We start from the raw sequence: 23,788 nt of genomic DNA on the forward strand, positions 1-23,788 counted from the left end.
AATACACTACACTCAACGCAGCATCCATCCTGTGAGCCAATCAGGACTACATGCAGGATGCGAAAGGTCAGTGGTCCCGCCCACGATAGGGAAAGCGGACAGATGCGAGCTGTACTGTAGCGATTTATATTTGCCAAAGTTGTGTGCGTGCCTAAAAAGTGAGTAACAGTCTGCTCATCCGTTGCTTTCTATATTGTTTGTGGACGTTGAACTGCTTTGAGTGTTTATAGATTAATGCATGCGATTGACAAAGACGAACTCGCTGATGTTCATGTGTATTTACATTCCTACTAGTTATCTCACATATATTACCGCTATGTTTTAAGGACATAATCTGTGTGCTATTTAATCATTATATGGTTTATTTCATATTTATTTAATATGTATCGCTCATTTCTAAGAGTTAAAGCACTCTTTTGGCGCATGCGCACTAATGTTCTAGACAGATCTCTGTCCTCAGCGCTGAGAGGTGTCAGATTTCAACTGTGCATTATTAGTCATTTTCTAACAGCGCATCTTCCCATATAATTGCACATATTCTTATTTGACTGTTAAATCACTGTATTTAATATATTCTCTGTGTAGATACTGTGTTGTTATTATACTTATTGTGACCACTGTTGTTATTTGTATTTATATATATATATATATATATATATATATATATATATATATATATATATATATATATATATATATATACTTTCTTTTTATCTTTATTTGTAGAAAACCACACACACTCATGCAAATTCTGTGGTGACAATAAATGGGTTAATCCCGTACAAATCTTTTACTGGACGCCCCGTTGTGGATCTGTTGCCAACCGGCAAATACACAAATACACTTTAAAAGAGAAGAGCTACCTGTAGCCACTCAATTTTACACCCCCTGCAGACACATGAACACGTGATCTTGTCAATTTAGTAGTAATTCTATATATATATATATATATATATATATATATATATATATATATTATATATAGAACAGAATCATTTACATTGATGGTCTCATTCTTTTGGACCCCATTATTTCTGTTCATTGTCTCTCTGATGTGTGTTTTGTGTGTAAAAAAAAAAATTATATATATATATAATGTATAATAAATGCCAAAGTTAGCCTTTTTTGTTTTTTTGAAGGCACATAATCTTTCCTTCAGCAGTACTGAGAGATTCTCTGAATCACCGCCAGGTGGCGCAGTCTCTCTCTGTCAGGGTCACATTCAGATAATCTTTAGAAAACCTCCTCTCCATCTGCTATCAGAGAAAGATTTACTGTAATCACAGCAGTCCTGCTTCTCAATGCAATATTTTTTTCATTTGATGAATTATTTTAAATAGTAACATTAAAGATAAAGCTATAGAACAGTCACACAGCAGCTCGAGAAACTGAATCTGGAGAGATGATATTTGAAGTCGTTTGAAAAACTGGTTCTGGCTTATCTGAAGGACATCACTGGACCCTTACTGGACACGCTGCAGTTTGCTTTCCGAGGAAACAGGTCTGTGGATGATGCAATCAACATAGGATTGCACTTCATCCTGCAACATCTGGACAAAACAGGGACTTATGTGACGATCCTGTTTGTGGACTTTAGTTCGGCTTTCAACACCATCATCCCAACAGTCCTCCAGACCAAACTGACCCAGCTCTCTGTTCCTAGCTCTATCTGTCAGTGGATCACCAGCTTTCTGACAGATAGGCAACAGTTAGTGAGACTGGGGAAATACACATCAAACAGCTGCTCCACCAACACTGGTGCCCCTCAGGGCTCTGTTCTCTCCCCGCTGCTCTTCTCCGTGTACACCAACGACTGCACCTCTAAAGACCCTTCTGTCAAGCAGTGGAGATGATCATGGACTTTAGGAGAAACCCCCCCTGCACTCCCCCCACTCACCATCATGAACAGCACTGTGACTGCAGTGGAGTCATTCAGGTTCCAGTGGGACATTCACATTGACTCCATTGTTAAAAAGGCCCAGCAAAGGTTGTACTTCCTTCACCAGCTGAGGAAGTTTAACCTGCCACAGGAGCTGCTGAAACAGTTCTACTCAGCCGTCATTGATTCTGTCCTGTGTACTTCAATAACTGTCTGGTTTGGTTCAGCAACAAAATCAGACATCAGAAGACTACAGAGAACTGTTCGGACTGCTGAAAGGATTATTGGTGCTCCCCTGCCCACCCTTCAAGAACTGTATACATCCAGAGTGAGGAAAAGGGCTCAGACAATCACTCTGGATCCCTCACATCCAAGTCACCCCATCTTTGAACTTTTGCCATCTGGCCGGCAAACACCAGAACAGCAAGGCACAAGAACAGTTTCTTCCCCCAGGCAATCTACCTCATGAACAGTTAAATTTTCCCCACTTATGCTTATGCAATAAAAATGTGCAATATCCTTATATTTATTTGTTGCCCCTCCATCCTAGTACATCCCTGCATCTCACTCAATCCTATTCCATTATCATTTATAGCACAATTGTTTATACTCTTATTTATTTGCCAATTTTTTTCCTGTCTGTGTGTTGTTGTCTCTGTACTGGGAGCTTATGTCACTAAAACAAATTCCTTGTATGTGCAAGCATACTTAGCAATAAAGCTCTTTCTGATTCTGATGAACTGAATTGATTAATTACTTTACTGTCTTCTGTAGAGCTGCTTTACAGCGGAAACTGAGTTTGTTTCATATCTGATGAATTGTACAACATTAACGCTGTTATTTATAAAGTGCTGTAGTAATAAATGTGACCTTCAATGAACACACAAGTGTGTTCTGGCTCTGCTTTCTTATTTTATTATTCATTATTTAAATACTCATTTACACAATCATCATGGATTACATTCACCCTTTAAATTTGGCTGTGCTTATCCTTTCTGCCATGTTGGAAGCAGCTCACTGGTCCATGATGGTCCAGCAGTGACCGCTAGCATGCTAATGCTGAGTATGCCATAATAAATGAACTTGGTGGGCTACATGTTCTCTGTATATAGTGACTGGTGCTGGTTTATTGATCTGAGAGTGTGTTCGGAGGCTCTGGCGTCTCTGTGTCTGATGGAGCATAGGCTTCACTGGTGCTCTGCTCTTCCTGAAGACGCTTGAACTCCTGCCAAACACAAGATAATCAATGCAGAGACACTCAGATGAAGAAGCAGATGAAAGCGGTCAGGCTTCAGACCTTCAGGATGCTGTAGTTTGAGGTTCTGGCCACGTAACTCCTCCAGGCCTCTGCTGCGATCTCTCTCTGCTTCTGAGTGAAGAGGATCTGGAACACAGTCAAACCAATCAAACGCTGTCAGCCGCTCAGCTGGTGCAAGACATACGGCGATGATTTTACCTCTTTATACAGCAGCTGCTCCTCCTGCAGCTCCTCCTGCTGCTGACGGCCCAGAATGCTTTGCTGCAGCAAGCGCACGCTCTCAGCTGTGGCTTCAGTGACCTGCAGGACACTCTTCAGCGCTGCTTCATCAGACACAACGGGCGACACTCCCTCATCCAACAGCTCAGACAAGACCTCGTGTACAACCTCACCCACCTGTGAACCACATTATTAATGCTGAGAGATCACACACGCACACGCACATGCACACACACACACATGCACACACACACGCACATGCACACACACACGCACATGCACACACACACGCACGCACATGCACACACACAAGCACACACACGCACGCACACATGCACACACACGCACGCACATGCACACACACACGCACACGCACACACATGCACACACACACACACATGCACACACACACGCACGCACATGCACACACACAAGCACACACACGCACGCACACATGCACACACACACACGCACATGCACACACACACACACAAACACACACACACACGCACATGCACACACACGCATGCACATGCACACACACAAGCACACACACGCACGCACACATGCACACACACACACGCACATGCACACACATGCACACACACACACACACACGCACATGCACACACATGCACACACACACACACACACGCACATGCACACACACACAAACACACAAACACACGCACACACACACACACACACACACACGCACACATGCACACACACACGCACACACATGCACACACACACGCGCGTACACACATGCACACTCACATACAGACACACACACACCTTGAAGTCCAGGTATCGGTGGATGATGCTGAGTGTGATGTGATCTTCAGCGCTCAAACCCGACAGACCCTCAAATCCTGCAGATGATCATCAGAAGCACAGATGTTACTTTAGAACACAGCTAATCTTTCAGTCGGTGATTTAAAGAGGTGGTTCACTAGTTTATTTCTAGGCTTGATTTATGGGGTGAAGTGTATAAAAGGTTCTCAGAAATAATCACATTTGTTTTGCTTAACCCATGTACGATTATACAAAATATTTGTCATACAAAAAAAGTCACACATGTTAAACACAAAGCATACATTTCACCACTTTAGAGTTGTCACTGCAGTGGTGTAGTAACTATATACTGTGTAATTACTGTGTTAATATGTACTGAATATGCTGTGAAATAATATACAATTTGAAATAACATTTAAAAGGATAACAACTGAACGTCTATGAAACTTCAATCAATAAAGCACTTTTTTACACAATGACATTTACAATTTTGAACTAAAATGTTATTGCAACCATATAGACTATGAATTCATCAAAATTAATATTTTTCAATTAAAGAGAACTTGGAGTATGTGGGCTGCTTTTGGTGCTTGAATTTATTCTTCAATATTAATGATGTCCAGGTTTAGTTCAGATTTAAAAAAAAAAGTGTAATTTTGTTTCTCTATTTAACAACTTTAACTTTCAATACTGAAAGACTTCTTCCCTCAGGTAGACTGGATATTTTCTTGCCTAGCTGGATGTTGTGCTTATGATCAATAATCACGTCTATGTATGCTTATTTTCCAAAACTTTCTAGGGCCTTTAAATTTTTAACTTCAGATTTACAAACTTTCAAAGATTTCAAGGACCCCTGGGAACCCTACTGAAACTTGTGAATCCATTAGAATCGTTAAAAGACAGAATCGCGATTCATATATGAATATATTTTTACATGCACCTCTAGTTTTATCTTCTTCTTCTCTAAAGCAGTGCAGCATGGCCCCGCCCCCTTCACTGCCTTTTCCCAGGGGCGGGGTTTAAATGGGTTTGTGATGTCATGAACCCGAGAACTAACTCATTGTAGTCCCTACCAGCCATTTTTGTTTATGCTCACACAGCAACATAACACACTAATGTTAGAAAAGTGAAATCACAATCAACCACCCCATTTAAACTACAAAATGTTTTTGAGAACAACCTGTAATCTGCACTGAACTACAGGCTCATCTTTTCAAATCTACGAGCAGATGATATGTTTGATTTTTCTTGCACTCGGAGCAGTATTAACTACATACAAATAAAACAAACAAAAGCATTTAACAACATCATCTGCAGCACTTTATACTTTGAAACTTTTCTATGTTACTGTTGTGTACTACTTTTGCATCTGATTTCATTGTATGTGTCAGTTACTGTAGAGCACTCTGAACTGCATTGATCTGTTAGGAAAAGGGCTATATAAATAAAATATGACTGTCACACACAAACACACACACACACACACACTGTTCTCTCTCATACCCAGTTTGCAGAAGATGCAGTAGATGTTTGCACGCAGATTTTCTGACACCTCTCTGACAGCAGCACTGACATCAGGTGACGACGATGATGATGATGAAGACTCCTGATGCCGAGAGACAATCGGTCGCTTCACGTCTGTTAGAGAGAGAGAGTCTTAACAGAGCATCTGGTCACTTCGCTGTAGAGAGAAACAGTTTCTGCTTGAAGAAAACAAATGCATTACCAAGCTCCTTGTTGAATTCATGCTCACTTTAACCACATTCTCTGAACACCTTCATAATGGTCACATGCCATTCAGTGAAACAGTGTTTAGTTTGAGAGCACAGTGTATGCAATTACTGTAACCCACCCTGTTAAAATCCACTTTGTAGTCATTAATAGTCCCCAGGTCAATTGGGAAACTTCTAGGAGGAGTTGGATGTGCTGCTATCAAACTTTCCTGAAGATGGTCCTCCTCTGGTACTGCTTGGTGACTTCAACATTTACTTAGATAAACCCCAAGCTGCTGACTTCAACACTCTCCTCGCCTCATTTGATCTCAAGCGGGCGTCGACTACAGCGACTCACAAATCAGGCAAATCTGCCCCCTGGCTGTCCGAGGTTCTTTGTGAACATCGCTCTAAACTCAGAGCTGAAGAGAGGAAATGGCATAATCAAAAAAACTCTACAGACCTCACACGCTTTTCAAAACTTTCTCTTCTGTTCTCTTCTTAATCCGCCTCCACCTCCTCCTCCATCGACTCTTACAGCGGACGACTTTGCAGTTTTCTTTACAAATAAGACAAGATCCATCAGTGACCAATTCTCCACACCGCAGACTGAGGACAACTTTACATCGACTAATAAACCCTTTCTCTCCTCCTTCTCTCCACTCTCAGAGATGGAGGTTTCCAAACTTATCCAATCCAATCATCCTACTACTGTCTTCACTCTGGAACATTTCCCTCAGCATTCAAGCAGGCTCGGGTAAACCCACTGCTCAAGAAACCATCTCTAAATCCAGCGCTTCTTGAAAACTACAGACCGGTATCCCTTCTTCCATTCATTGCAAAGACACTTGAGTGAGCTGTGTTCAACCAGCTTTCTATGTTCCTTGTAAAGAACAACCTCCTGGACAGCAACCAATCTGTCTTCAGAAGTGGCCACTCAACTGAGACTGCTCTGCTCTCGGTTACTGAAGCACTGCGACTAGCAAGAGCAGCTTCAAAATCCTCGGTACTCATCTTACTGGACCTGTCTGCTGCTTTTGACACCGTTAATCACCAGATTCTCCTGTCCACCCTCAGAAAGATGGGCATCTCTGGAACTGCTCTCCTGTGGGTTAAGTCCTACCTCTCTGACAGATCCTTCAGTGTGTCTTGGAGGGGTGATGTTTCAAAGTCACACCACCTTGCTACTGGGGTTCCTCAAGGCTCAGTACTTGGACCACTTCTCTTCTCCATCTACATGACGTCAGTAGGATCTGTCATTCAGAAGCATGGCTTTTCTTATCACTGCTTCGCTGATGACACCCAACTCTACTTCTCATTCCAGCCAGATGACCCGACGGTAGCTGCTCGCATTTCAGCCTGTCTGAGTGACATTTCTAGCTGGATGAATGACCATCACCTTCAGCTTAACCTCACGAATACAGAACTCCTGGTGACTCCAGCTAACCCATTGCTTCATCATAACTTCTCTATACAGCTGGGTTCATCAACCATAACTCCTTCGAGGACAGCCAGAAACCTAGGAGTTGTGATGGATCATCAGTTAAGCTTCACAGACCACATTGCTACAACGACCCGGTCCTGCAGGTTTGCCTTATACAACATTAGGAAGATTAGACCCTTCCTGTCAGAGCAAGCCACCCAACTTCTTGTCCAAGCTCTTGTTCTCTCCAGACTGGACTATTGTAATGCTCTCCTGGCTCTTCCTGCATGTACTGTCAAGCCTCTGCAACTGATCCAGAATGCAGCAGTGAGGGTTGTCTTCAATGAGCCAAAAAAAGCTCACGTTTCTCCTCATCAGGTTACACTGGCTACCAGTAGCCGCTCGCATCAAATTCAAGGTACTGATGCTTGCCTACAAGACGACCACTGGCACGGCACCAACTTACCTAAACTCACTAGTTAAATCTTAAGTGAACGACGCCTTGTGGTTCCATCCCAAAGATGCTCAAAATCACTCTCACTGACCTTTTCCTGGACTGTGCCCAGCTGGTGGAATGACCTCCCAATCTCAATTGGAGTATTTAATCGTTTTCAAAAAACATCTAAAAGACACATCTTTTTCACCAGCACTTGACCAACTAATACTAGCACTTAGCTTTTCTTTTCTATGTTATCCTATTCTTAAAACACACACACACACACACACACACACACACAGCTCCGTGTTCTGCTCTAGACTAACTGAGACTTGTCATGGCACTTGTATACTGTTGTTGTTCTCTTGTTGGTCTGATTGCTTCTATTGTTCTCATTTGTAAGTGGCTTTGGATATAAGTGTCTGCTAAATGATTAAATGTAAATGTAATGTAAGTGTATGATCAGAGTGGTGTAGGCACCTGTGATCATGCCGTGTGGGTCTCGTGAGACGGCCGTGGTCTCCTCCTCTCTCCTCCAGATGTGCAGCAGCAGCTGTGATGCGCTGGTGTCTCTCTCTCCGCTCCAGTGCAGCAGGTGTGTGACGGCCTGGGGATTCTCACACAGCTCCAGCAGCGTGGACACGAGCGGAGACAGCATGTGTCTGGGGCTCCGCTGCAAACACACCAGACAATGACACACTCAGCACTTTCTTGCACCTGTATGCACAAATAACATCTAGTGTCTATTCTGTATGTTGTGTATACATTTTTTTTATGTTGTTAGTTTCTATTTACTTATCCTATTTTATTCTATAAATGATAAAAACCGACTGTGAAATGACTGGTAGATCAGCTCTGGTGTCTGTTAGGGTTATCTATTAATGTCAAGGAACGAGAGGGGCCACGGATGAGGTGTTCAGGTTACAGTACATTAAAGAATGATCGTGTGACTTTTTTATGCACAGCAGGTGACCTGTAAATGCGAAAATAAAAAATAAAAAAATTTCCATTGCAGTTTTGTGAAATCCTTCTTTTTTAAATTGTCTGAAAACCACCTTTATAGTAAGTATAAGTTCAGAAGGTTGCTAACTCGTGAACAAAAATTGGAATATCACATAAAACATTTGCAAATATGCACAAATTCCACCTCAAAACCATCCTCAAGCGACCTTAAAAACCTTCAAAATGCACATTTAAACAGGGTGATGAAAACAGCTTTCCATTGGGCATATTTTCAATTCGTTATTTCAGTTTTTTTTTTTTACAATTTAAAGGGTAATGCAAACACAGAGTTAAGTTAAGGCCAGTCATCGGCGAGGTCAGTTTATCTGGTGAGTTCCACACATGCTGGTTTGGTCTGGTCACAGGAGAACTGACCCCCCACTGAGCCTAGTTTCTCCCAAGGGTTTTTCTCCATTTTCTATCAACGATGGAGTTTTGGTTTCTTTGTCGTGTTTAGTTGAAGACACTTGACTGATTGAAGAGAGCTGAACTGGATGATGATGACTACAGACTACAGTCTACATGACTACACTAAAAAGCAGCAGTAAGCAGCAGTTAGGAAATGTGGAGAAATGTCTTTGTCTATTGATTAAAGTAAATGATCAGCATGTGTACACATTCTGAAACTGAGAAAAAGTAAAATAACTGAAAGTGTATTATTAGTATTTGTTAGTTGGTTTGTTCTGAACTGTGCCCCGGCCGATCTGTTCTCACCTGAAGCAGCTGCAGCATCAGATCCACGCCGCGGCGCTCCACGAACACATCCTCCGCCCCCAAACACCCCACCACACAGGACCTGAGAGAGACCAGGAGCACGTGTGAGGAGAGGAGGGAAACTTGGGGAGGCCCATGTTCACATAATTATAAATATATTGTTTCAAATATTCTAAAGGTAAAAGAATCGTGCAGTTCTATAACAACTATAACTATAACGATATCGCTAGAATCACTTTCAGATCGTCTTGTTTTCCAGCTGATGAACGATAAAATCATTGACAGCCAATCAGAAAGCATCCTGCTGTAAAGAGCTCGAGCATTTAAAGTAGGGATGGATAATGAGGCAAATTTATTGATTCAATTTGATTTTGATTCACAAGCATGTAATTCGATTCAATTTGATTCGATATGGATTCCTTTGGATATATAAGCAATCAGGTTCAGGAAAAGAAAGAAATCTTTCTTAACTAATACTGTAAACAATATCATAAAGCTTGCCAGCTAGAACATTATTGTTCATTCATTTAAATCCCACATTAGGCAGTTTTTAAAATAAAATGTATTATGTAACATATATATACATATATGTGTATTATTTAGCCTTGTGTTAGCAAGCGCAGGGTTAGGGGTTCGAGTCCCAGGGAACACATCTTAGGAGAAAATTGTTAGCCTGAATTCAATGTAAGTCGCTTTGGATAAAAGCGTCTGCTAAATGCATACATTTATAAATTATTTGAATTTATATAATACAAATGTATTATATTAATGTTTTAATGATATAACTATGTTTCTAGTCCAGTACACACAATGAACACACATTAAACATTGAAGAACAGGTTCAGTAAATAAAGTGATTATGGAGTTTATGGTCAGAGAGTCTTTCTTGTGATAAATGTGATGTTATGTGACATTATTGATCTCAAATCTTTCTGCGGTTGAATCCCTGATGGAAGGATTGTGTGATTCAGTTCTTCTGATGTTTGTTTGCTGCTGTAACTATAATAGTAAAGATCAAGAGACGATGGCTTCACTACAGCATCTGCGTAACACATTAATGACACACTGACAGACTTTGAAAGCTGAGACTCTGTTTCATATCAAAAGTAATAAAGCTACAAATAATGTTTGCAAAGTTTCGTCATGCATCAGATCGATTCAGAAATCCTAATATCAGTTCATCAATATTCTCAGCCATAATTTAAAGTGTCACAGCTGGAGGTGCTTCTAATAAACAGCATGCTATACAGATATGGTTATAGATATCACTAATGTTTTTGGAGTGAACAGATAAAGACACGCGGGTCTCACCAAAGACAGTCGATGGAGGACAGCAGCAGTTTGTTGTGACCCAGACCACTGAAGACCAGCGCGGCGTCCAGACTCAGATACTGGATCAGCAGCTCCACCCCGTCCCGGCCGAACAGCTCCTGGACACAAGCAGCACTGGTCAGTCATCAGGAGAGAGTGCAGCGGTGCTGGGGGACAGCAGGGGACGCGTCTCACCTTCCTGTGCACGTCTCCTTCACACAGCACAGACAGCAGGAGCAGACAGTCCGTCTGGATCTCCAGAGCCACAGCGTCCTCGTCCTGCGGCCTCCCCAGGAACCAGCGCAGCACACCTGGACACAGAGCTGCAGTGAGTCAGTCTGAGCTGCAGGAGGCGCTGGAGGACACTGAAGGAGGCTCACCCAACAGCTGCCCGATGGCTCCCTGATCACACAGATCCTGTCGCAGCGGCTCGTGCTCCACACACGTCACGGATCTGAGCACACGCACACAGTAGCGCAGCTGAGCCCTCCTCCCGCCCCGCCCACTGCTGCCATGGAGACCGTGACCCCGCCCACTGGAGGAGTCTGACAGACAGGCATGAAGATCATCTTTCTGGTTAGTGCTGATCAGAACTTTTTACATTTATTACTTCACTCCATTAAAAACCAAGTAGTTTTACTCGAGTGAAATTAACGTTTACACATTATCTGACTCCAGTGTTGGTTTGTGCACAGATGGAAACTGGACTGAATCTGGAGCAGTATCTGCATCTTTAATGAGGTCCATTAAGATCCTGCAGTGTGTGTGTGTGTGTGTGTGTGCGAGTGAGTGTGTCTGTCTGTGTGTGTGTGTGTGTGTGTGTGTGTGTGTGTGTGTGTGAGTGTGTGTGTGTGTGTGTGTGAGTGTGTGTGTCTGTCTGTGTGTGTGTCCGTGTGTGTGTCTGTGTGTGTGTCCGTGTGTGTGTGTGTGTGTGTGTGTCTGTCTGTGTGTGTGTGTGTCCGTGTGTGTGTGTGTGTGTGTGTGTGTGAGTGTGTGTCCGTGTGTGTGTGTGTGTGTGTGTGTGTGTGTGTGTGTGTCCGTGTGTGTCCGTGTGTGTGTGTGTGTGTGTGTGTCCGTGAGCGTGAGTGTGTGTGTGTGTGTCTGTCCGTGTGTGTGTGTGTGTGTGTGTGTGTGTGTGTCCGTGTGTGTGTGCGTGTGTCCGTGTGTGTGTGTGTGTACCGTGCTGCAGGCAGCAGTCGATCAGCAGTAGCAGGCAGGTGTTGGCCTGACACGTCATGTATTCCTCCAGCATCAGAGGAGCCAGAGAGCTCAGTGTGGACAGAGCCTGCAGCTGTAGCTCCTCCTGCTGGCTGGAGGTCCATCTGCGTCTGTGTCTGCCGCTGCGCTCCGCAGACGAGCTCGGCTTCACCAGCAGCATCAGAGCCAGCATCACACGGCCCTCTCTGAACAGCTGCTCACACAGAACACACAGCACCTGCTCATTACTCTCCATACCGCAAACACACTTCATAATGAACAAAAACATATACAGTATATTTGCTAGAATATACAGAATACATGTAGATATATTTTCTACCAGTGTATTTTTTGGCCATTTTTTTATTTTTTGAAAATATATATCTTTTTTAATTACTTAATAAAAATGCCTAATGCCTTCGTTGATTTCAATCCAGGAGAATACATTCACATATGTCACATTCGTTGTGTAAACATATAACACATATGAATAAAAATCACACACACATTCGCACACACACACCTTTGTTTTTGTGTAAAGTGTGTTCATCCCATAGGTGTAATGGTTTTTATTCTGTACAAACTGTATATTCTATGTCCCTTCACCAACCCTACACCTAACCCTAACCCTCACAGGAAACTTTGTGCATTTTTACTTTCTCAAAAAAACTCATTCTGTATGATTTATAAGTGTTTTGAAAAATGGGGACATGGGTTATGTCCTCATAAGTCACCCTCTCCTTGTAATACCTGTGTCATACCCATGTCATTATACAGAGTTGTGTCCTGATATGACACACACACACACACACACAGTATTTCTCGTGTTCGAGTCGTCTCACCTGCAGTGCAGACAGATCTCTTGACAGCACCACCATGATGTTCAGCAGGAGCTTCTTCATCTCAAAGTCCTCCTGGTTGAAGGACAGCTTCAGGTTTCTCACCAGAGGATTGTGGCTCTTCACTGAGAAACACAGGTGTGTGAGGAATGTTCTGGCCACTGTCATGAACACTTGTTAAATCACTCACACTTACGCTCAGGAAACGTGAGGAACGGCGTGAGATGCTTGAGGAAGCCGCTCTCCTGAAACACACAGACACACAGAGCTGCTGCGAGCTGCAGAGGAAGAGTCATGAGGATGATGGTGATGAAGACTCACGATCAGAGGAGCGCCGGGATTCTCCGCGATCAGAGACAGCAGCACCAGCAGGTCGTTCCTCAGCTGACGCTCATGATGACGGAAACCCTTCAGGAGCAGATGGAGAAACGCATCCTTCAGAGATCTGCAGCACAGAAGAAGTTCAGAGGTCATGCTCATGTTCAGCTCACACAAAAAAGTTTTTGCATTATTTTATATTTTGAAAGCCCACATTTCCCATTAATGTCATGCGCAGAACTAACAGTTTTAATTAATGCTGCTAATAAATCATTGCATTGTGACAGCTGTCTATTTAATATTTTTCCTGTTCTTCAGATTGAGCGAGTGGTTTATACCCTAATGTTGGAGCAGGATTTTTATTATTTGATGTTCAAGTTTTTATTTAGTAAATATTGTATTTTCACTGCTGTATGCAGAATATATTGGGTCCAGTAATATAACGGTGATACGGTGAGTGAATTCAGTTTTTTGTAAGAGTTTGTTGAATTAATACTGTTTGTAAGTTTGTAAGAACTAAAGTTAATAATTTCTGTAAATTGATGAAAATAAAATTTTTGTATTTGTGCATGAATTAAGAAAAATGGTTGTGGAAATTTTTTTGTTATGACTGTTGTATTTATTTATTTATTACCCTTTTTTTCTAGTGCAATTCAACTGTTGTTATTAAAATTGTAAAGGATTAAAAGGTAAATAATTCTTCAGTTATATCTGTTGTGATTTTGGTTTTATGCTTATTTTTTTTCTGAAATGCAATATAATGAACTGAACTGAGGTAGAATAGAAAAAGTTTTTAACATATGTCTTGTTGCTTAAAAAAAACGGTATTATCAGTCTTTTATTTCCTGTGTGTTCAGGTTTATGAACATTTCTAGTGAGGCTTGATCAGCATAACTTCATGATGAATTCAGCTGATGGTGTGGGATCTGACTCACGCGATGCAGTCGCTGCTGCTGAGCTGTGAGGTCACTTCCTGTCGAGAGCCGTTCTCCAGCAGGTTCCACAGGATCTCGGAGGATCTGAAGAGCAGTTCTCCGGACGGATCTCCTTCACTCATGTGGAAACAGATCTTCTGTGCGGCCTGAGCTCTCAGCATCAGCTTACAGTTGACTTCTGTCAGAAACACATGACAGGTTCAGAGCAGAGCCATGACACACGCTGAGAGCAAGTGGAGGCTCTGATTGGTCACCTGATGTTCTGGACAGGATCTGCAGCGTCTGCAGGAGACAGAGTTTGACCGGCAGCTGCTCCTCCGTTAGAGCCAGAGACATGACCAGCGTCTCAGAAACACCACTGCGCTCCAGCATCAGAGCCCTGTAGTCAGCACGTGTGGAACACACACCTGAAACACAAACACATCAGTACACACACACACAGGATCAATACAGCCATTCACGTCTGAAGAGCTCGGTGACATCTCTCACCATCAGAGCTGTGTTGGTGTTTGTCACGGCTGTAGAAGGCGCTCACAGACAAACAGATCTGACGTCGTACCTCCGGCAGCGGGATCCTCATCAGAAAACCTGTCATAACACACTCATTATAGAGAGAAGAAAACCTGTCGTGACACACTCATTATAGAGAGAAGAAAACCTGTCATAACACACTCATTATAGAGAGAAGAAAACCTGTCGTGACACACTCATTATAGAGAGAAGAGAAGAAAACCTGTCGTGACACACTCATTATAGAGAGAAGAAAACCTGTCGTGACACACTCATTATAGAGAGAAGAAAACCTGTCATAACACACTCATTATAGAGAGAAGAAAACCGGTCGTGACACACTCATTATAGAGAGAAGAAAACCTGTAGTGACACACTCATTATAGAGAGAAGAGAAGAAAACCTGTCGTGACACACTCATTATAGAGAGAAGAAAACCTGTCGTGACACACTCATTATAGAGAGAAGAAAACCTGTCATAACACACTCATTATAGAGAGAAGAAAACCGGTCGTGACACACTCATTATAGAGAGAAGAAAACCTGTAGTGACACACTCATTATAGAGAGAAGAGAAGAAAACCTGTCGTGACACACTCATTATAGAGAGAAGAGAAGAAAACCGGTAGTGACACACTCATTATAGAGAGAAGAGAAGAAAACCTGTCGTGACACACTCATTATAGAGAGAAGAGAAGAAAACCTGTCGTGACACACTCATTATAGAGAGAAGAGAAGAAAACCTGTAGTGACACACTCATTATAGAGAGAAGAGAAGAAAACCTGTCGTGACACACTCATTATAGAGAGAAGAGAAGAAAACCTGTCGTGACACACTCATTATAGACAGAAGAAAACCTGTCGTGACACACTCATTATAGAGAGAAGAGAAGAAAACCTGTCGTGACACACTCATTATAGAGAGAAGAGAAGAAAACCGGTAGTGACACACTCATTATAGAGAGAAGAGAAGAAAACCTGTCGTGACACACTCATTATAGAGAGAAGAGAAGAAAACCTGTCGTGACACACTCATTATAGAGAGAAGAGAAGAAAACCTGTCGTGACACACTCATTATAGAGAGAAGAGAAGAAAACCGGTAGTGACACACTCATTATAGAGAGAAGAGAAGAAAACCTGTCGTGACACACTCATTATAGAGAGAAGAAAACCTGTTGTGACACACTCATTATAGAGAGAAGAAAACCTGTCGTGACACACTCATTATAGAGAGAAGAAAACCTGTCGTGACACACTCATTATAGAGAGAAGAAAACCTGTCGTGACACACTCATTATAGAGAGAAGAAAACCTGTCGTGACACACTCATTATAGACAGAAGAAAACCTGTCGTGACACACTCATTATAGAGAGAAGAAAACCGGTGGTGACACACTCATTATAGAGAGAAGAAAACCTTTCGTGACACACTCATTATAGAGAGAAGAAAACCTGTCGTGACACACTCATTATAGAGAGAAGAAAACCGGTGGTGACACACTCATTATAGAGAGAAGAAAACCTGTCGTGACACACTCATTATAGACAGAAGAAAACCTGTCGTGACACACTCATTATAGAGAGAAGAAAACCTGTCGTGACACACTCATTATAGAGAGAAGAAAACCGGTCGTGACACACTCATTATAGAGAGAAGAAAACCTGTCGTGACACACTCATTATAGAGAGAAGAAAACCTGTCGTGACACACTCATTATAGACAGAAGAAAACCTGTCGTGACACACTCATTATAGAGAGAAGAAAACCTGTCGTGACACACTCATTATAGAGAGAAGAAAACCTGTCGTGACACACTCATTATAGAGAGAAGAAAACCTGTCGTGACACACTCATTATAGAGAGAAGAAAACCTGTCGTGACACACTCATTATAGAGAGAAGAAAACCGGTCGTGACACACTCATTATAGAGAGAAGAAAACCTGTCGTGACACACTCATTATAGACAGAAGAAAACCTGTCGTGACACACTCATTATAGACAGAAGAAAACCTGTCGTGACACACTCATTATAGAGAGAAGAAAACCTGTCGTGACACACTCATTATAGAGAGAAGAAAACCTGTCGTGACACACTCATTATAGAGAGAAGAAAACCTGTCGTGACACACTCATTATAGAGAGAAGAAAACCTGTCGTGACACACTCATTATAGAGAGAAGAAAACCTGTCGTGACACACTCATTATAGAGAGAAGAAAACCGGTCGTGACACACTCATTATAGAGAGAAGAAAACCGGTCGTGACACACTCATTATAGAGAGAAGAAAACCTGTCGTGACACACTCATTATAGACAGAAGAAAACCGGTCGTGACACACTCATTATAGAGAGAAGAAAACCGGTCGTGACACACTCATTATAGAGAGAAGAAAACCTGTCGTGACACACTCATTATAGAGAGAAGAAAACCGGTCGTGACACACTCATTATAGAGAGAAGAAAACCTGTCGTGACACACTCATTATAGAGAGAAGAAAACCGGTCGTGACACACTCATTATAGACAGAAGAAAACCGGTCGTGACACACTCATTATAGACAGAAGAAAACCTGTCGTGACACACTCATTATAGACAGAAGAAAACCTGTCGTGACACACTCATTATAGACAGAAGAAAACCGGTCGTGACACACTCATTATAGAGAGAAGAAAACCGGTCGTGACACACTCATTATAGAGAGAAGAAAACCTGTCGTGACACACTCATTATAGAGAGAAGAAAACCGGTGGTGACACACTCATTATAGAGAGAAGAAAACCTGTCGTGACACACTCATTATAGAGAGAAGAAAACCTGTCGTGACACACTCATTATAGACAGAAGAAAACCGGTCGTGACACACTCATTATAGAGAGAAGAAAACCGGTCGTGACACACTCATTATAGACAGAAGAAAACCGGTCGTGACACACTCATTATAGACAGAAGAAAACCTGTCGTGACACACTCATTATAGAGAGAAGAAAACCTGTCGTGACACACTCATTATAGACAGAAGAAAACCTGTCGTGACACACTCATTATAGACAGAAGAAAACCTGTCGTGACACACTCATTATAGAGAGAAGAAAACCTGTCGTGACACACTCATTATAGAGAGAAGAAAACCGGTCGTGACACACTCATTATAGAGAGAAGAAAACCTGTCGTGACACACTCATTATAGACAGAAGAAAACCTGTCGTGACACACTCATTATAGACAGAAGAAAACCTGTCGTGACACACTCATTATAGAGAGAAGAAAACCTGTCGTGACACACTCATTATAGAGAGAAGAAAACCGGTCGTGACACACTCATTATAGAGAGAAGAAAACCTGTCGTGACACACTCATTATAGACAGAAGAAAACCGGTCGTGACACACTCATTATAGAGAGAAGAAAACCTGTCGTGACACACTCATTATAGACAGAAGAAAACCGGTCGTGACACACTCATTATAGAGAGAAGAAAACCTGTCGTGACACACTCATTATAGACAGAAGAAAACCGGTCGTGACACACTCATTATAGAGAGAAGAAAACCTGTCGTGACACACTCATTATAGACAGAAGAAAACCTGTCGTGACACACTCATTATAGAGAGAATACACTCATCCAGCTGGAGAGAGGACATGTGTACACAAATGCCAGAATTCACTCAGAAATCTATAAATACACTCAATTTAGCTTAAGCTGCAATCAAATTTCACCACTAAAGAGAAATTAGAATTTGCATGTCTGTTTGAGCACATTTAACACCAAATTACCGTTAATTCCAAATTAACTTACTTTTGTAAAGTAAAAATATTTTCCCCCCTGTGTGATTCTTGTTAGATTCTAATTTCTCAATAACGTTTTTTCTAAGAAGTCTCTTCTGCTTACAGAGGCCTCATTTATTGGTCAAAGTACAGTGAAAACTGTAAAATATTATTAAAGTTTCAAACAGCTGTTTTCTGTGTGGATATATGTTAAAATTATTTTTTTTGTGTGATGTGCAGCTTTCAGCATCATTACTTCAGTCTTCAGTGTCACATGATCTTCAGAAATCATTCTAATATGCTGATTTGCTGCTCAAGAAACATTTCTGATTATTATCAATTTTGAAAACAGTTATTTTTGAGTTTTTCATTTTATTTTTCAGGATTCACAGATCAAAGTCTTTTTCATGTGGTTAATATGCTTACCCATCTGAGACACACAGTCTGTCACCACACTGGCGTACTTCATCTCATCAGATGATTTTTCTTTCAGGAAGGGAAGACTTAAAGACATGAAGCATTGAAGATTTCATTAGTTCACATTCACTTCTGTAAACAGTCTGCTATAAAGACTTCAGGCTGACATCATACCCGCATATCTGCAGTAAATCACAGAGGATTCGGGCATATTCCGGATGATCGGACACTCTTTCAGCACAAAGGTTCATAATCTTAAAAATGTCAGCAAGGTCCCTCAAAAGCTGGACAGGTACATTTTAAGGAAAGGGTTGATCATGTCACCTTCATCATCATCATCATCACAGGATTATTCCTCTGAGCCTCTCAGAGCATCATGTGGTGCATCACACCAAACATCACCTTAAATCTGAAGCTGGAAAATGCTGACAGTACTGCCGTTAACTGAGACTGTAGGGACTTCAGGATCCTAGAGGACACTGACATCACTGGAAATGATTATTCACAGTCAGTCACTACAAACGATGTGTGTCCTGCTTCCATAGCAAGTTCTAGTTTATTTGCACAATATAAAATATATACTATAAAAACTCAGCTTGAAAATAATATTTATGATTTTATTAGATTGTTGAAGATCATGAGCTGATCACTTAGTACCCTGGTGTTTTGTTTTGGACATCGGATTGATCTTTTTCTGCAATATATATATCTATATATATATATTTCCGTTTTATCTTATGATTCTGAATGGAAGTTGGACTTTGCTGTAAATAGTTATTTAGTTAATTAGTCTTATAAATAAAGGATGCAAAAAAATATTTAAAAGACATTCAAATATGTTCTTATTTATATTCTTCAACTTTGGAAACACCATTTTTAATGTTGTCATGACAGCGTCATCTACATCTAAACTTTTAGGATACATATCCTCGCTGGCATTGTTTCACCACTTTCTTCAAGATGAAAATCTGCCTTTCTTTTAAGGAGGCCTGGAAATGGAGATATGTTCAAATAAGCCAAGCACTGAATGAAAGAAGAAGTGAACATGGAATGGCATGCCCAGTTAACATTTTATCCTTAAGTATATATTTTCAGTACTTGTTTGATACTAGTATCTTTTCCATTTATCTTATCCATTAACTTACCATTTAACTTAGTGTTTCAAGTACTAGTACATATTCATTGGCCACTTCTTAAGTTTTAGCTACTAGTAACATTTTAAAAGATATATAGATACTACTAAAAAATAAATAGATATTGGTGCTTACTAATACATTCCGATAGTGACAAGTAACTATTTTAATATATACTAGTAGTTATTCATTAGGTAATAGTACTTAATTTTTAGATACAAGTACATATCATTAGAAACTAGTGGTTAATCATTATATACTAGTACTCATCAGATACTCTTACCTTCTTACCTAGCATGTAATTTATTAATTACATACTGGTATTTATTCATTATATACTTTCTAATTAAATAGACTCTAGTACTTATTTGTTACTAGTAAGATTTTTATTTTATTTTGCCAATATGATTTTTTATTGAACTTTACAGTGGCCATTCTCACTATTCACATCACAAGAGTAAAAAAAAAGCAGTTGCAACTAGTAAGATACGATTTGTTACTAGTAACAATTGCAAAAGGTACTAGTGTCTAAAAATAAGTAGTCCAACTAGCACTCAACAAACTACAAATACCTATGAAATAAGTACTAGTATCTAAAGAAAACAACAGTATTTAATAAATAAGTACTTTTATGTAATGAATACTTACTAGTAAATAAAAAAAAATACTAGTCATTATTGGAATCCATACAACTCAGAGCTGAATAGTTGATGAATGACAGATCCAATAGAAGTCAAGGGTAAAGATTTGAAATGTTTTACTAGTAACAATAGAATAGTTACTAGACACTACTGAAATGAGTACTACTAGTATATAATAAATAAGAACTAGTATATAATAAATATATAATAAATAAATAATAAGTCTCTAATGAATAAGTACTAGTATGGAAAAGTTACTGGCATGCCTAGCTAAAAACTAAAAAAAACAAATTGCATTAGTAGCTAAATAATAGGAACTAGTAGCTAATAAATAAGTTCTAATAGTTGATGGGGAAGATACTAGTAGTTAAAGAATAAGTACTAATACGTTAGCATTAAATGTTAAGCCAGCTTGCCATACACTGAGTCTTACTGAGAGCGGATCCTGCAGCAGCTGAAGCACTCGAGAGAGATCGGTGACCCTCACAGCCTGGAAAACAGTGGTCAGTCAGAGAGACATGCAGAGAAACACTGAGACACACTGAGACACACGGAGACACACTGATATACAGAGATACACTGAGATACACTGAGACACACTGATATAATGAGACACACTAAGACACACTGAGATACACTGAGACACACTGAGACACACACTGAGATACTGAGATACACTAAGACACACTGAGATACACTGAGACACACTGATATACTGAGACACACTAAGACACACTGAGATACACTGAGACACACTGATACACACTGATACACTGAGACACACTGATATACTGAGATACACTAAGACACACTGAGATACACTGAGACACACTGAGATACACTGAGACACACTGATATACTGAGACACACTAAGACACACTGAGATACACTGAGACACACTGATACACACTGAGATACACTGAGACACACTGAGATACACTGAGACACACTGATATACTGAGACACACTAAGACACACTGAGATACACTGAGACACACTGATACACTGAGACACACTGAGATACACTGAGACACACTGATATACTGAGACACACTGAGACACACTGAGATACACTGAGACACACTGATACACACTGATACACTGAGACACACTGAGATACACTGAGACACACTGATATACTGAGACACACTAAGACACACTGAGATACACTGATACACACTGAGACACACTGAGACACACTGAGACACACTGAGACACACTGAGGCACACACTGAGATACACACTGAGATACTGATATACACTAAGACACACTGAGATACACTGAGACACACTGAGACACACTGATACACTGAGACACACTGAGATACACTGAGACACACTGAGACACACTGAGACACACTGAGACACACTGATACACTGAGACACACTGAGATACACTGAGACACACTGATATACTGAGACACACTAAGACACACTGAGATACACTGAGACACACTGATACACACTGATACACTGAGACACACTGATACACACTGATACACTGATACACTGAGACACACTGAGATACACTGAGACACACTGATACACACTGATACACTAAGACACACTGAGATACACTGAGACACACTGAGACACACTGAGACACACTGATACACTGAGACACACTGAGATACACTGAGACACACTGATATACTGAGACACACTAAGACACACTGAGATACACTGATACACACTGAGACATACTGATACACACTGAGACACACTGAGACACACTGAGGCACACACTGAGATACACACTGAGATACTGATATACACTAAGACACACTGAGATACACTGATACACACTGAGACACACTGATACACACTGAGACACACTGAGGCACACACTGAGATACACACTGAGATACTGATATACACTAAGACACACTGAGATACACTGATACACTGAGGCACACTGATACACTGAGATACACTGATACACTGATACACTGAGATACACTGAGACACACACTGAGATACACACTGAGATACTGAGATACACTAAGACACACTGAGATACACTGATACACACTGAGACACACTGAGACACACTGAGATACACTGATACACACTGAGACACACTGAGACACACTGAGACACTGAGACACACTGAGACACACACTGAGATACACACTGAGATACTGAGATACACTGAGACACACACTGAGATACTGAGATACACTGATACACACTGATACACTCTGATACACTGAGATACATTGAGATACACTGAGATACACTGAGACACACTGAGACACACACACTGGGAAACACACGGAGACACACACACACACATGGGGACACAATGAGACACACAAAGGGAGACACACACACTGAGACTCACACACAGGGACACACACACACTGATAGACACACACGGAGACACAAACACACGGAGACACACGGATATACACTGAGATACACTGAGACACACAAACAGAGACTCACACAAGGGGACACACACACACTGAGACACACACACTGATAGACACACACGGAGACACACACACTGAGACACACACACTGAGACACACACATGGAAGACACACAGAGACACACACAGACACACACACACACACACACTGAGACACACACATGGAGACACACACAGAGACACACACACTGAGACACACACACACAGACACACACACACGGAGAAACACACTGAGACACACATACGGAGACACACACACAGAGACAAACACAGAGACACACACACTGAGACACACACACAGAGACACACACAGAGACACACACACGGAGACACACACACGGAGACACACACACGGAGACACACACTGAGATACACACTGAGATACTGAGATACACTAAGACACACTGAGATACACTGATACACACTGAGACACACTGAGACACTGAGACACACTGAGACACACACTGAGATACTGAGATACACTGATACACACTGATACACTCTGATACACTGAGATACATTGAGATACACTGAGATACACTGAGACACACTGAGACACACACACTGGGAAACACACGGAGACACACACACACATGGGGACACAATGAGACACACAAAGGGAGACACACACACTGAGACTCACACACAGGGACACACACACACTGATAGACACACACGGAGACACAAACACACGGAGACACACGGATATACACTGAGATACACTGAGACACACAAACAGAGACTCACACAAGGGGACACACACACACTGAGACACACACACTGATAGACACACACGGAGACACACACACTGAGACACACACACTGAGACACACACATGGAAGA

At 41.3% G+C, this 23,788-nt stretch overlaps 1 protein-coding gene across 6 annotated transcripts in view; it reads right to left on the minus strand.

The window, feature by feature from the left end:
• Positions 1 to 2,773: 2,773 nt before the first annotated feature.
• cfap69 (cilia and flagella associated protein 69) overlaps positions 2,774 to 23,788 on the minus strand; it is a 22,649-nt gene continuing 1,634 nt past the window's right edge. The window contains exons 2-22 of one of the 6 annotated variants that reach the window (XM_026232335.1): positions 20,945 to 21,001; positions 19,661 to 19,726; positions 18,912 to 19,021; positions 18,747 to 18,823; positions 14,531 to 14,629; positions 14,296 to 14,448; positions 14,042 to 14,219; positions 13,110 to 13,233; positions 12,985 to 13,033; positions 12,792 to 12,913; positions 11,932 to 12,163; positions 11,133 to 11,297; positions 10,948 to 11,075; positions 10,753 to 10,871; positions 9,442 to 9,523; positions 8,206 to 8,398; positions 5,658 to 5,792; positions 4,155 to 4,231; positions 3,336 to 3,533; positions 3,177 to 3,263; positions 2,774 to 3,104 (exon numbers count right to left, since the gene is read on the minus strand). In XM_026232335.1, the coding sequence (XP_026088120.1) occupies positions 3,006 to 3,104; positions 3,177 to 3,263; positions 3,336 to 3,533; positions 4,155 to 4,231; positions 5,658 to 5,792; positions 8,206 to 8,398; positions 9,442 to 9,523; positions 10,753 to 10,871; positions 10,948 to 11,075; positions 11,133 to 11,297; positions 11,932 to 12,163; positions 12,792 to 12,913; positions 12,985 to 13,033; positions 13,110 to 13,233; positions 14,042 to 14,219; positions 14,296 to 14,448; positions 14,531 to 14,629; positions 18,747 to 18,823; positions 18,912 to 19,021; positions 19,661 to 19,726; positions 20,945 to 21,001 (2,550 nt within the window). In that variant the 3' untranslated portion in view covers positions 2,774 to 3,005. Of the gene's footprint in view, positions 3,105 to 3,176; positions 3,264 to 3,335; positions 3,534 to 4,154; positions 4,232 to 5,657; positions 5,793 to 8,205; positions 8,399 to 9,441; positions 9,524 to 10,752; positions 10,872 to 10,947; positions 11,076 to 11,132; positions 11,298 to 11,931; positions 12,164 to 12,791; positions 12,914 to 12,984; positions 13,034 to 13,109; positions 13,234 to 14,041; positions 14,220 to 14,295; positions 14,449 to 14,530; positions 14,630 to 18,746; positions 18,824 to 18,911; positions 19,022 to 19,139; positions 19,226 to 19,660; positions 19,727 to 20,932; positions 21,002 to 23,788 lie in introns of those variants that run through there. The other 5 variants (XM_026232333.1, XM_026232334.1, XM_026232332.1 and 2 more) reach the window with 5 other exon arrangements.

This window comes from Carassius auratus, chromosome 44 (genome assembly GCF_003368295.1).
Source record: "Carassius auratus strain Wakin chromosome 44, ASM336829v1, whole genome shotgun sequence".
NCBI lineage: Eukaryota > Metazoa > Chordata > Actinopteri > Cypriniformes > Cyprinidae > Carassius > Carassius auratus.